Source organism: Pseudopodoces humilis, chromosome 18 (assembly GCF_049639895.1).
Source record: "Pseudopodoces humilis isolate 2021_Gansu_Grassland_sample_001 chromosome 18, ASM4963989v1, whole genome shotgun sequence".
Lineage (NCBI taxonomy): Eukaryota > Metazoa > Chordata > Aves > Passeriformes > Paridae > Pseudopodoces > Pseudopodoces humilis.
Genome location: NC_142217.1, coordinates 3,631,951 through 3,645,182, shown reverse-complemented (window position 1 = coordinate 3,645,182; position 13,232 = coordinate 3,631,951). Strand labels below are relative to the sequence as shown.

The window sequence follows — 13,232 nt, the reverse complement described above, 5'->3', positions numbered from 1 at the left end:
CCCTTCCCTTCCCTTCCCTTCCCTTCCCTTCCCTTCCCTTCCCTTCCCTTCCCTTCCCTTCCCTTCCCTTCCCTTCCCTTCCCTTCCCTTCCCTTCCCTTCCCTTCCCTTCCCTTCCCTTCCCTTCCCTTCCCTTCCCTTCCCGCACCTTCCCGCACCTTCCCTTCCCTTCCCGCACCTTCCCGCACCTTCCCGCACCTTCCCGCACCTTCCCTTCCCTTCCCTTCCCTTCCCTTCCCGCACCTTCCCTTCCCTTCCCGCACCTTCCCTTCCCTTCCCTTCCCTTCCCTTCCCTTCCCGCACCTTCCCTTCCCGCACCTTCCCGCACCTTCCCTTCCCGCACCTTCCCTTCCCATTCCCATTCCCATTCCCATTCCCATTCCCATTCCCATTCCCATTCCTTCTCTTTGCCTCCTTTGGATTTCCTTCCAGACTCTGTAGATTAAAGCATCATTGAGAGCTGATTTTATTCCCAGGGCAGGACATGGAAGCACCATCCCTGTGAGATCCCACATGATTTGATGATCTGAGCTCCACCAGCTCTTCTTGGGGGGTGCCTGGCTGCTGTGGCCACTAGAAATCTCCCACCCTCCAAAGAATGTTTTTTTGGAAGCTGCTTCAGCCCTGATCTCTGCCAGAATATGGGGGAAAACTGCTGGCAGGCTCAGAGGTTGCAGGGGGTGTTGGCTGCCCAGCACAGCCCTGAATTCCTTCAGGGATCACGCCTAAAACAAGCACAGTGGATATTTTCTCCTCCTGAATCCATCTGCTTTGTGGTGGAGACATGGAGCATCTATAAAGATAAAGAGGAGAGGCCTAGAGCTTCCTTTTCCTTTTCCTCCAACCTGCTAAACAGGGAATTCTCAGCTGGGGAATTCTTCACCTCCGTGGGAAACTTCCACTGCAGGGCTGCCAAACCTTTGTGTGTGAATGGGAATTTGGAGCTGTCCCTGTTGGAGGCTCAGGGTCATTTGCTGAGTTCAGTGCATCAAAGCAAGGAAACTCCTTTTGTGCTGTGAGGAGCCCCCATGGCATCACCGTGTGGGGCTCTGAGGGCTTCTGGAGCAGGGGCATCGTTGGCAGCAAAATCACTGAGTCCTGGAAGGTGAAACACCCTGGAGTGTGCAGAGGTCTTGGACACAGGGGATGTGGGAGTGGAGATGCTGCAGGGAGTTCTTGTGTTGTACATGTGCCAAGTGACCTCCCCTCCTCGTCCCCATCTGCTCCATGTCCTTTTCCAGGAGGAATCCCTTGGTCTGGGCCGTGTCCCTGGCACAGGGGTGACCAGAGCCCCCTTGGCACATGTCACCCTGTGGCTGTGCTCAGCTCCAGGCAGCCTGGCTGCCTTCAAGCTGTTTAAACCTCTCACTTTCCACCAGGATTTAAGTCAGCTACTTAAACCACGTCATCCTCTTTCACTCTTTAATGCTCTGTGTTTCAGCTGCTCAAGCTCCAAGGAGGGTTTGTAACCAGCCACAGACACATACAGGAAGCAAAACCTTTATTTGAAGTATTTCTTGCTGGCCAAAAGCAGGACTGTGGCTTCAATCTGTTGGGTTAGGCTTGGTGTTCGGTTTGGTGGAGTGTTCCTGTTTGGTGCTGTGCCAGTGGGAGTGTGGTGGGAGCTGCTGTGCTCAGGCTCCAGCTAAAACCCTCAAATCTGTGACTTCAGAACTGCTCACATTTACTGGATGGATCTAAAGCACTTTGAGCCACAATGCTGGTGGTTTTCCCAACTGCCCTGATAAGGTACAGGGTTTAGCCCAGACATCAAAATGAAGAATTGAGGAAAACGATCCCAGGCTGCTCCAAGCCCCATCCAGCCTGACCTTGGACACTTCCAGGGATCCAGGGGCAGCCACAGCTTCTCTGGGCACCCTGTGCCAGGGCCTGCCCACCCTCCCAGGGAACAATTCCTTCCCAATATCCCATCCATCCCTGCCCTCTGGCAGTGGGAAGCCATTCCCTGTGTCCTGTCCCTCCATCCCTTGTCCCAAGTCCCTCTGCAGCTCTCCTGGAGCCCCTTTAGGCCCTGGAAGGGGCTCTGAGGTGTCCCTGGAGCCTTCTCCTCTCCAGGTGAGCACCCCCAGCTCTCCCAGCCTGGCTCCAGAGCAGAGGGGCTCCAGCTCCATTGCTGGAGTGGATGTTTGGTGAGAGGAGCCCCCCAGGGGCTGTGGGGATCAGGCAGGAGCAGCAAATACTTTTGTTCTCTGTACTTTGGGTTCTTCTGAGTGTCAGCAGCCACTCATACTCAGCCTGGTGTGGTGTCTCAACTGGTGATGGTGATTTTAAGCCTGAACAGCAAATACAGGCAGGTTTGGATCAGCACAGACACTGCCAAGGGCTCGAACTTCACTGTGTGGCTTCTGTTGTTTGCATTCATAATGTCTGGGTTGGGAGGTTTTCAGAACCATTTCCCCTCATTTCTCCCTGCCCACAGCCCAATTTAAATAGATAAAGGGCTCTTTTGCATCAAGCAGATACTTCCCTGGCTTCCCTGTCTGTCCTGCCCGAGCACTGGGGTGGGTGAGGTGCCCTGCTCTGCTGTGGGCACAAGGCTCTGAAACCCTCTGTGGTCCTGAGAAGCTGAAAACCACAGAAACTGTAATTTAGAGTGTGTCATTCTTATCCCTTATAGGCTTATCAAGTCTGATTAAATGTCACTTGCCTTTCTGTTATCTCTGTACACAGATAACAAATTAAGCGACAGCTTTTGAACTCCAGGCAGCTGCCAGATGCATTAACTGGAACCGACACATTCCTACGAGTTGTTTTTATTAGTCTAAAATACCTTTGTTTAACGTACAAGAAACCTGACTCACCCAAGATGATGAGTGCCATGTGAGTTTAGGAGGTCTGTCTGCCAAAAAATGTGCTTTAGAAAACTGGAGAAGGTGCTTGTGTTGTCTTTTCCCATTCACAGAATCTCAGGTTAGCTTGGAAAAGAGCTCTGAGATGGAGTCCAGCCTGAGACCCATCCCAGCCCAGAGCTCTGAGTGCCACTTCCAGGCTTTCCTTGGACACCTGCAGGAATGGGGACTCCAAACCTCTCTGGGCAGCCCCTTCCAATGCCTGACCACCCTTTCTGGGAAGGAATTCCTCCTGATGTTCAGCTTGAGCTGGAGTCAGCTGGCAGGTGGGCAAGGCTGTGCCCTGGGGGATTTGGGTTTCCTCCAGAGGCTCAGCCTGGAATTCAGTGACAGGACCTGAGAGAATGGCTGGAGCTGGGTCAGGGCAGGGGCAGCTGCAGATAAGGGAAAGGTTTCTCCCCCAGAAGTGCTGGCACTGCCCAGGCTCCCCAGGGAATGGGCACAGAGGCTGCCAGAGCTCCAGGAGTGTTTGGACAGCGCTGCCAGGGATGCTCAGGGTGGGATTGTTGGGGTGTCTGTGCCAGGATTTGGACTGGATGATCCCTGTGGGTCCCTTCCCACTCAAGATATTCTGGGATTCCATGGTTTTATGGCCTCAGCCTTGTGGGTTCCCCCATGCCAATGGAATTCTTGCTGCTCCTGTTGGAATGTGGGATGACCAAAGCACATGGACACATGGGTGAACAGCTCTAAGTTTGCTGTAGATGTGATTTTCCTATAAAAACACATACCTGGCTTTCAGAAAACCAAAAAGAGCTCAAACCAGCCCCCCAGTGCTGCTGCAGGGTGAGCAGGGCAGCTCTGAGCTCCACGGCTGCGCTGGGGGCTGAGGCTCCTTTGAGACATGAGGTTTCCTTCCATGAAAGGAGAGGTTTGGTGATTTATCAGCTCCCACCCCAAGAGCAAACTGAAACCCCAGTGAGACAAAAGGTTGTGCTCATGAGAGCTGCACAAATCCAGCCCTGGAGACTCCCTCCTGTGCATCAGGAAGAGGAAGAGGAAGATGTGTGTGGCAGGGTGAGGGCAGATTGGGATTACGGAGCTCCCTGTGCAATTCCTCTCTCACCTCACCAGCTTCCTCCTGGGATTGTTCCTCAGCTGAGGGATGTGGTGCAAAAATAGACAAAAGTGCCTCAAAAGCTCTTAAAACAAGGGATAAATGTCTGGTTGTCTGAGCTTGAGAAGCATCTGGTGTAGAGGATTTTCTGCTCAGGGCAAACTGGAAGGAAGGAACCAAATGCACCTTTTTGAGACACTTTGGGCCCTGTGGTTTTGCCCTTTGCCTGTTCTCTCTGAGGTTCCCAGAGCATCCTCAGCAGGTCTTGGAGTGCCCCTTGCTCCACATGTGTGCTCCAGCACCCCCATCCCAGCCCTCTCCAGCTGATGTGATCCCCTCCCCCTCAGGCATTGTCTAATTGGGAGAATGTTTCAATTATACGGCCTAAATTTGTAACATGGAGCAGTTCATTATCACCAAATCCCTTAATTGGGCCCTCCTACCAGGCAGCCTATTACTGAGTTTCCCAATTAAGACAGGACCTCTTTAAAACCCATAAAAATAAACAAATCCCTGGCAAAGGCAGGCCCATGTTACAGGAGACACTGCCCAAAATGCTGCTTCAAGGCTAAGCAATAGTTTCAACACCATCCAAGTCCTAATTAACCCCCTTGTACTGATTACTGATTAAGGAGGACAGCCACAGTTTGGGGTCAGCTCAAAAAAATCACCATTATTTGCTCAAGTCTTTCTGACAAAGAGGAAGAAGCTGGTTACAATGTGTTTATGTGTTGGAAGATGCTGTTTCCTGCACAAAAACATAGGTAACACCACCTTTTTTTTGGTTGCAGGTAAAGGACCTAACAAAATACCTGGATCCCAGTGGATTGGGAGTTATCAGCTTTGAAGATTTCCATCGAGGGATCAGAGCCATCAGAAATGGAGGTGAGTTTCCTGCTGTGCTCTGAGTGAGGATGGGAACAGGCCAAATTTAACACCACGCCTGAGCTGAGAAGCTGCTTGGGGAAAAACCATCTGGGTTTGGTTTTCTGAGAGTTACGGCTCTGTGCTGGGTGGAGGGCAAGGGAGAGAGGTTGGGGACATTTAATAAGAGTTGAAAAAGGTGGTACAGCAGTCGTGGTGGTGGTTCCATGTTTTGTTGTTCCTACAAAGGAACATCAGTGGGAAATCCCTTCTGGTTTGGTGTCTCTCACCTGTGTTTTTGGGGGGTTGTTGCCGTGCTGCTGGCTGTAACATCTTCCAAACACTGGAAGCACGGAACATGGAATGGTTTGGGTTGGAGGGGGCCTTAACACTCTTCTCATACCACCCCCTGCCATGGGAAGGGACACCTTCCACTGGAATAGAAATTACCATAAATTCATTTCTTGATGAATTTACCAATGCATTTATAAACTTCACTCCAGCTGTTTGGAGGATCAATGTGCTCAGATGGTTTTTAGCAAGCAGCACCTTAAACCTTAAAATTTAAACAAAGTCTTAAACCAGAACTCTGAACTCCCTGGCTGGAGTCAGGATGATCTTCAAGCAGGCCAGTGCCAATCCCCACGTGGCTCCTGAGGGCTTCTTGCAAGTGCTTGCAGAGCAGTAGCTGGTGAAATGTGAAGTTGCCATTGGAGCCCCTTTGCTGCAGGAAAGGTGTTGTTTCTTTAGTCTGGGATTTGTCTCAGAGCATCATTTTGGGCCAGGCATGTTGTTATGGGCAGGGTGTGAGAAATTTGGGAAGCTCCCTGCTGAGCAGCTGGAGTTCTGAATGTGCAAATGGGAATTACCATCCTTGCACAATAGTCAGCTCTGCTCAGAGATGCTTATCTGGGATTTCAGCCCTGCTCAATGTGCCCCTGCTGCCAGCCCTGCACTTGGAGTGTGCTGCAGGGATGGGAAGGAACCATCCTTCCCACACAGACTGCTGTTCCAGGGGTAAAACCCCCTCCAAACAAGGATTTCTCCCGTTCTTCTGTCACTTGTCCATCCCTCCTCCTTCTCCCCAGTTCCACTTTATTTATTCATTTACTGCAGTGGAGGTGAGGCCCTGGCACAGGGTGCCCAGAGAAGCTGTGGCTGCCCCTGGATCCCTGGAAGTGTCCAAGGCCAGGCTGGACAGGGCTTGGAGCAGCCTGGGATAGGGGAAGGTGTTGGGGTTGGAATGGGATGAACTTTGAGTTCCCTTCCAATCCAAAACCACTTCAGGATTATTTGAGCTCAGGACTGCAGAGTTTTATGGCAGCTCCCAAGTTTCCTGGTGTAGCCTGACCAATTCCCAGCTGTCAGGAAGCAGGAGGAACTGCAGCACACTATTAATTTGTAATAAATTGCCATTGGAGTAGAGTGTTTGTGAAAGCCCAGGCTCGTGTTTCTCCTCAATAATTCATCACTTTGGTGTTGTGTTCTATTAATTGAATGGGAAAAGCAGATCCAGGCAAAGCTTTTAGGGTCTCTATTTATTAAATTTGAAAGAGATTGATATGTGTTTATTACAGTGGTTAGGAAGGGCTGAGCTCTCAACACGTGGCATTAAATGGTTATAAAAGAAGGCCAGGGCAGGGAGCAGAGGAGGTTCTTTGTGTCTCACAGCTGAGCATCGCTCACACTGAAGCAATCTGAAGGATTTGCTGCTGCTCTTGAGACAGTCAATATTGATCATCCCTTTGTAACCAAAGCAGAGGCCATGCTGCTGCTGGGTGTCCCTTTTAACAAGGTTTGTTAATTGGCTGGGCCTATTTTTAGCCAAGGAATGCTGTGCTGGATTTCTTGGTGCTCTGTAATTCTTGGGTCAGTCATAGAAGCGAGAACTGGTGTCAGCTTGGACCTTTTGGTGTCTGTGTTAATGCAGGGTTTATTTCTGAGGATGTTCCACTCTTCTCTCCCTCTCCCCTCTCTGGAGAATTCCCTTAGGAGAGCAGCTGGGATTTGCCTCCACCCTGGCAAGCTGAGGGTGCAGTTCAAGCCCAGCCAAATTTCCTCTGTCAGCTGCATTTCTCACAAGTGCTTTCGTGTCCACTTGGCCTTTACATGCAGGATGTGAGCTCCCAGTCCTGTCCCACTGCCTGAGGAACAGGCTGATCCAGGGCTCCTGGTGCCTGCTCTGCCTCCAGCGTGGAGCAAGAACCACTGAAGCCCTCACACAGAGCCCACAGCCACCTCTCCACTGCCATGGGCCAGCTCTGCTCTCTGTCTGGCCAGGTAATGCTGACTGGGAGGGGGCAGAGCAAAGGCATTTGGATTTGAGGCTTTAAGGAGGGGTTTTAGGCACTCCTGGCTGCCTTCTGCCCTCCCCAAAGTGAAGGCTGGATGGGAAAGCGTGGTCCTCATGGATGTATTTATTCCTGCAGTGTGCACAGAGTGCTTCCAGAGGGTTTCCCTGCTGTGGGAGGTGCTGAGCTCTGTTCTCAGGCCTGGGGGGACAGAATTGCTGCTGGAACAGGTTCAGCTCCCCGTGGCCTGCTGTGTTCCAGCCCTTCCTGCTCGTGGCTGCTGGCATCCCCTTGTCCTTCCCTACTCCACAAGGAGTGGCTTACCTGCTTTTAAAAATCTGTGTGGATGGTGCCTGAGTGACTGGCCAGTCTGCACAGCAGAGGGGAAACGTGAGTCCAGCACTGGCAGCGTTTCAGGGGGGATAAATAACTCTGAAAAGTGGAATTTTACAGCCTTGGATTGTAAAACTCGAGAAACTGATAATGGAGGGAAGGCAGTAATGGAGGAGAGTGCAATGCTTTAAAAAGGTGGTTTTTGGGGCCTGGAGAATTCTCAGCCAGAGAAAGACCTGGTGCATCTGGCTGCCATCAGTGAGATCCAAGGGAAAGGAAACAGGGAGGGAGCCAGTGTGACTGCTGCAGTCATCATAGTGAGGATCTCAAGGAGAAACAGGAACCAGGGATTGCATCCCAGCCCCTTGGAAAACTCAGCCTGGGAGTAAGGAGTCAGTCTGTGTGGCATGGAGCTGCCCTGGGATGGGGTCTGGAATCACAAGCTGAGGTGCCTGCACCAAGGAGCAGCTCTGTCCTGGATGCAGGAACTGCTGGAGAGGGAGTCTGGTGGCAAACATGAAGGATGGGCTGGATGCAGACACACAGCCAGGCCTGTGCTCACGAGCAGATTCCTTCCCTTCAAAAACCTTTTAAGCTTCAGACACCTGGTTTTTCTGCAGGGGTCACTCAGCAGGGCAAACTGAAATCTCACTGCTCACATTGCAACTCACAAGGGTAAGGACCAAGTTGTGTCATTCACACTCATCCTCGGAGCTAAAACATCTGTAACATCTGTATTCCAGGGAGCAGCCCGCTGGGAAGGGGCTCTGGGAGGTGCCCCTGCACACAGGGGGATTGCTGGAGGTGTCAGCCAGTTTAAGGGACCTCGGTGCCAGGCAGGGAAAGGTGAATTCCTGGAGCTCCCAGCCTCATCCAGCCCTTCTGCCTTGGCTTCTGATCCCTGAACAAAGGGGCCCTGTGCACTGAGAGCACACAGTGCATCCACTGAGGGATGGATGTGTCCAGGAGCTCAGGGGAGGGCCTGAGGATGGAAATAGTCACATCTCTTTTTTTTTTATTATTGTTTCTTTTTTAAATGCTTCAACTAAAAGCCCTTTGGATTTGGGGAGATGGAAGATCCATCTTGAGAGCCAACAGCCAAACCTGGAAGCTCTAAGAGAATTCCTGTTTGCAAGGAGGAAGATCTGGGAGACCCCTGGCAGTGCCAGCTTTGGAGGAGCCGGATCAGGAATCCACTGTGCCAAAGGAAAGATACTCCAGGGGCTGAATAAGAGACCTGGAGCAGGAGGAGCATCTTCAGCTCCCCAGAGGCACTTCCAAAGGCTGGCTGGAGGGAAAAGTGTGGAGCTGGGAAGCTGGAGCAGGCAGGGCAGGATGCTGAATAGCAAATACAGGGCTGGGGGGTCAGGCTGTGGCTCTGCCTGTGTGGGAGCACCACGCTGTTCCTAATTGGAGCTGGCAGCAGTGGGAATTGCTGTCAGGATGAGCCCCTGTGGGGCTGCAGCTCTCCCATCCCTGGAACATCCCTGGGAGGATCTCGGGGGGTGTGTCCACGGTTTCTGCAGCCGTGTCCAGAAAGGTTGGTGAGCTCCTGGCAGCTGAGTGTCAGCTGGGAGTTTCCTGAGAGGAAAGCCCACATCCAGCTCTTCTCCATAGGAAGGATGTGAGTGTTGTACCTTAAGGGCTTAGAGCCAGGAGGGAACTGCACACCATCTCCCAAAAGCAGATCCGAGGAGTTGCCCCACGGGCAGGCTGTGTTCCACATTCCCTGCTCCCACTGCTCCGGCTCTGGGCGCTGCCTCTGGATGTGGCAGTGCTCAGATGCCACCTCAGAGCCCACCGTGCCCAGCAGCCACTGAGTGCCACTCTGAGCCACCCCTAGCAGCACTGGTGGCTGGGCCCAGCGAGCCAGGCTGGCTCTGGTGCCCCGGATCCCTCTGGCTCCGCGGGGCATTCCGAGGTGTTGGATACCCGGTAACGTAACCCCCTTTGGCTTTGTGTGGATCCTCTCTAGGATCTGCATTGCAGATGGCTTTTACTACACAAATGGAAAGCTTCCCTTGCCCAGGGATAATTCCAGAAGCCAAAGCTCGCATTCCCATCCCGTAGTTTCTCCAGGGCTGTGTGTGCATCCTCGGCACTCTCTGCCCCAGCTGGGTGCTGGAAACGCAGTGGATTTGCAACAGGCCGCTGCTGACACCTGAGCTCTCAGCGGGGGTGGCCAGGCCCAATTGAATATTCCAGGCGTTTGCTTTTTAAAAGGAAAGCCTTGCCCAAGGCTCAGCAGATGGAAGCAGAGCTCCTGTGCACGTTTGACTAAACTCGGTGAGTATCTGGCACCGCTTTGAGCACTTCCTACGTTCCCCTGGGATCTGCTGATCCCTGGATTCGTGCAGCACTGCTGCAGTGGAGACCTTCCCGCTGCTCCTGCCTGTTCCTAACCCTGCCTAAAGCACCATCCACAGGGACACAGCTCCTTTGATGGCTGAAGGTAGGACAGATGCCTCTTTGTGTACAGCTGGCGTGCAGGGAACGGGGGCTGCCGTGAATGGGAAATCAAGATTGATTCACGAGCGAGAATAAAACCCAAATTGCTCTCATTATGTCTTCTGTATTTTTTTTTTGCCTTTGCATCTTGCTTGGCTCTGGCAGATCCATATGGGTGTGCTATACATACTGCTGGTGGGGATAAAGACTTTAGGAAGATGAGTGTTAATTCTGTCCCTGAAAGGAGTAGAGATTTAAATGGCTCTTTAAAATTTATATGGATGCTTGAAAAAAATATAATCCCTGTGCTGTTCTTGGGAGCTCAGGGTTCTGCTCATCTCTGTGGTGCAGGAGGATGATTGTAGCATCAGGATTGTGCTTGTCAAGTTTGGGGTCCACGTGCTTGTCTGTGCCCCCTTCTGCCAGGGACAGGAGCCGCCAAGGCTTTCTTGGAATTAATTGGGATGTTTTTCCCTTGAAATAACGGCACTTAGAGGGTTGTGTTGGAAACCACTGGGCCTGCCCATAAAAATGGGTGAGGGCTTTACTGGGGTTCTTCAGCCTGGAGCAGAAGAGGCTTAGGGGGCCCTTCTGGCTCTGCACAACTCCCTGACAGGAGGGGACAGCCAGGGGGAGTTGGGCTCTGATCCCAGGGAACAGGGACAGGAGGAGAGGGAACAGCCTCAGGCTGGGCCAGGGGAGGTTCAGGTTGGACATCAGGAGGAATTTCCTCATGGAAAAGGTGCTCAGGCATTGGAAGGGGCTGCCCAGGTGGGTGTTGTAGTCCCCATCCCTGGAGGTGCCCAAGGAAAGCCTGGATGTGGCACTCAGTGCTCTGGGCTGGTGACAAGGTGGGCACAGACTGGACTTGGTGATCTCAGAGGGCTTTCCAGACTCAGTGATTCTGGGACTCTGTGTAACTCCATGCTCACAGGGAATGGGGAATAAGGAGTGTGAGGGATGGAGCTGAGCTGCTTTGGGGGTGCTCTGTGGTCACAAGGAACTGGGGTCTGTCTCCATCCCTCTCCTGACAGGAGGGTTGGGTTGGGGCACTGAGACCCCTCTGACAGGGGCTGATCCTCTGTGTGGAGATGCAAACAGCAGGAGAACAAAGCAGGTGTGAATCCAGCCCAGCTGCTCCAGGGAAGAGCAGGACTCAGGGTGAGGTGGCTGCTCCTTTCCTCCAGCCCCAGTGTCCTTGGAGAAGAAAAATCTGCTCCCAGGAGCCCCAAAATGCTCCTGTGTGTGTGTGGAACCTTCTCTCCAGCTGTGCAGCCCCCAGGATCCAGCAGATCCTGGCTGCAGACCTCTTCCCCATGGCAGTATCAGCAGGGAGGCTTGGATGAGCGGGGGTAATTTTTTGTTCCCCATGGAAGCTGGACTGGGAGAGAGGAGCTGTGGAGCAGCTGGGACTGGAAGCACAGATCACATTGTTCTCGAGCTCTTTTAAGTCACTATTTCTGCCATAATACAACCATAGAATTATTTAGGTTGGAAAAGTCCTTTAGTATCATTGAATCCAGCCACTAAATGGACTCTATCTAGTAACAATACACCAGGGCAAGGACTCAGATGCTGATGTGGGGAGCACTTCTGGCTCAGCAGAGCAGTTTTTTAGCTTACATTTCTCCTTTGATTTCCATAAACACTTGTTTGTATTGAATTTCTCAGTGTGGCAGCTGGGTGAAGGGTGACATGGGGGGGGAGAGGCTGCTCTGCTCCGGGTGCTCCGTGGCTGAGAGGGAGCTGTGCTTCCCAAAAGCAGCCTGGCAGATGACATGCTGCATTGACCTACTTTTGGGAGAGTGTTGGGAGAGCTGTGTCCGTAGGCAGCTCCGGGATGAGAACAGCGAGGAATCGCTCAAACACGCTGCTGGAAAACTGCTGTGGGTGCTCCACGGGCCAGGGAACGGGAGATTAACACAGGAATCTCTGCCCCTCTGAGAATTCCTTCTTTAGGAGTCTCACCTTTTATGAATTCCTGCTTTGGAGCATGTGCCTGAGAAATCTGGCTGTGTCCAGTCACCACTGTGGTCTGTAACAGGTCCAAAATACATCCTTGGTCCAAGGGAATTCTGGTTCAAAGTTGGGATTAAAGCTGGGATCAAATCCCTAAAGAATCGCTGTCGGTTCAGCATTCCTCAGGAGGGAAAAGCATTACTGGGTAGCCACATCTCCTGGAAATCAAAGCTAATTCCAGTGTGGAGAGACTTCCATGTGTCCTGAAGTGAAGGAAACCTGTGGTGGCTTTACAGACCATAACCCAACCTGATAAAGACTAATCTGAAAAAGAAAGCAAATTTCCCAAAAGAAAGCAAATTTTTTTCTGGGAAAGGAGGATAAAACTGACTACAGGGACTACCTGTTTTCCCAGGAAGATGAAAATAGGGAGCAAGTGATTTTTTGGAGCAGTTTTTAGCATGGTCTTCTATGGAGAAAGAAGAAAAGAGAAACAGAGGCAGGTTCTGTTAAATAACATTTCTCTTCTTCCATCTGCTGCCTCTGTTTCTCCATTGCAGGATTCCCTTTCTGGGCTGTTCTGTTTTCCTGCACATCTGGTGCTGGGGATGCTTTTGGGAGATTTTGCGGTTTGGGGAGTGCGTGGGAGGAGGCTGGGCTGGGCTGGTGGCTCCACGTGGGTGTGGAGGGCGGTTTCTGTCCTGCCTGTTCTGCTGTCTCATGTCTGGATTTAGTCCAGAGTGAGGGATTGTCAGGCTTGGATCAGCCTGGGAAGGTGGGAATGTGTCCTTCCTCCTGGGCAGGAGCACCTGGAGAGGGATCAGGAGATCCCTGCCCCAGCCTGGGTGAAGGAGAGTGGAGCCCAGAGCCCTGCAGAGCTGTCTGCTTGTTTCTCCTGAGGAATGCTGTCAATCCGGAGTTATTAACAGAGGGATAATTACTCACTGCTAATTAATAATAATCACTGCTCCTCCCTGCCCTGCTCTGGCACAGTCTGGGGGCTGGTGACTGCACTGGGTGACCTGGCACCCCTGTGACACTCTGACAGGTTGATGTGGCAAAAGCTTTTTCCCTTGGACAGGAGAGGCTGTGTGTGATGTGGAATTCCTGGGAAATCAGTGCTGGTTGTGAAGGTGGCTGAGCAGCAGCTGGGACAATTCCAGTGGGCATCCATACAATGGGAAAAAGACAATTTTCCCAGTTCTCTGGTGTTCTGGCTGAGCACAACTCACATTATCTCACTTCTATTCTGCCTGTCCCAGCTGTCCCCCCTCCTGGGCTGCTCCATGTGTCCCTCAACCTCTTTCTCCTTCATGATCCTCTTTTCCAAGCTCTTATAGTCCAAACTGCTCCTGTAAATCACTGGGCAGTTTATTCCTCTTTAGAACAGGAAGGACTTCTGCTAATGAGG

The 13,232-nt window shown here is 52.0% G+C and overlaps 1 protein-coding gene across 2 annotated transcripts in view; it reads left to right on the top strand.

Annotated features, from left to right (window-relative positions):
- RAB11FIP3 (RAB11 family interacting protein 3) overlaps positions 1-13,232 on the top strand; it is a 74,147-nt gene that overhangs the window by 16,265 nt on the left and 44,650 nt on the right. For both annotated transcript variants that reach the window (XM_088064140.1, XM_005523143.3), the window contains exon 2: positions 4,718-4,811. In XM_088064140.1, coding sequence (XP_087920266.1) covers positions 4,718-4,811 — 94 coding nt within the window. The remainder of the gene's footprint in view (positions 1-4,717; positions 4,812-13,232) is intronic.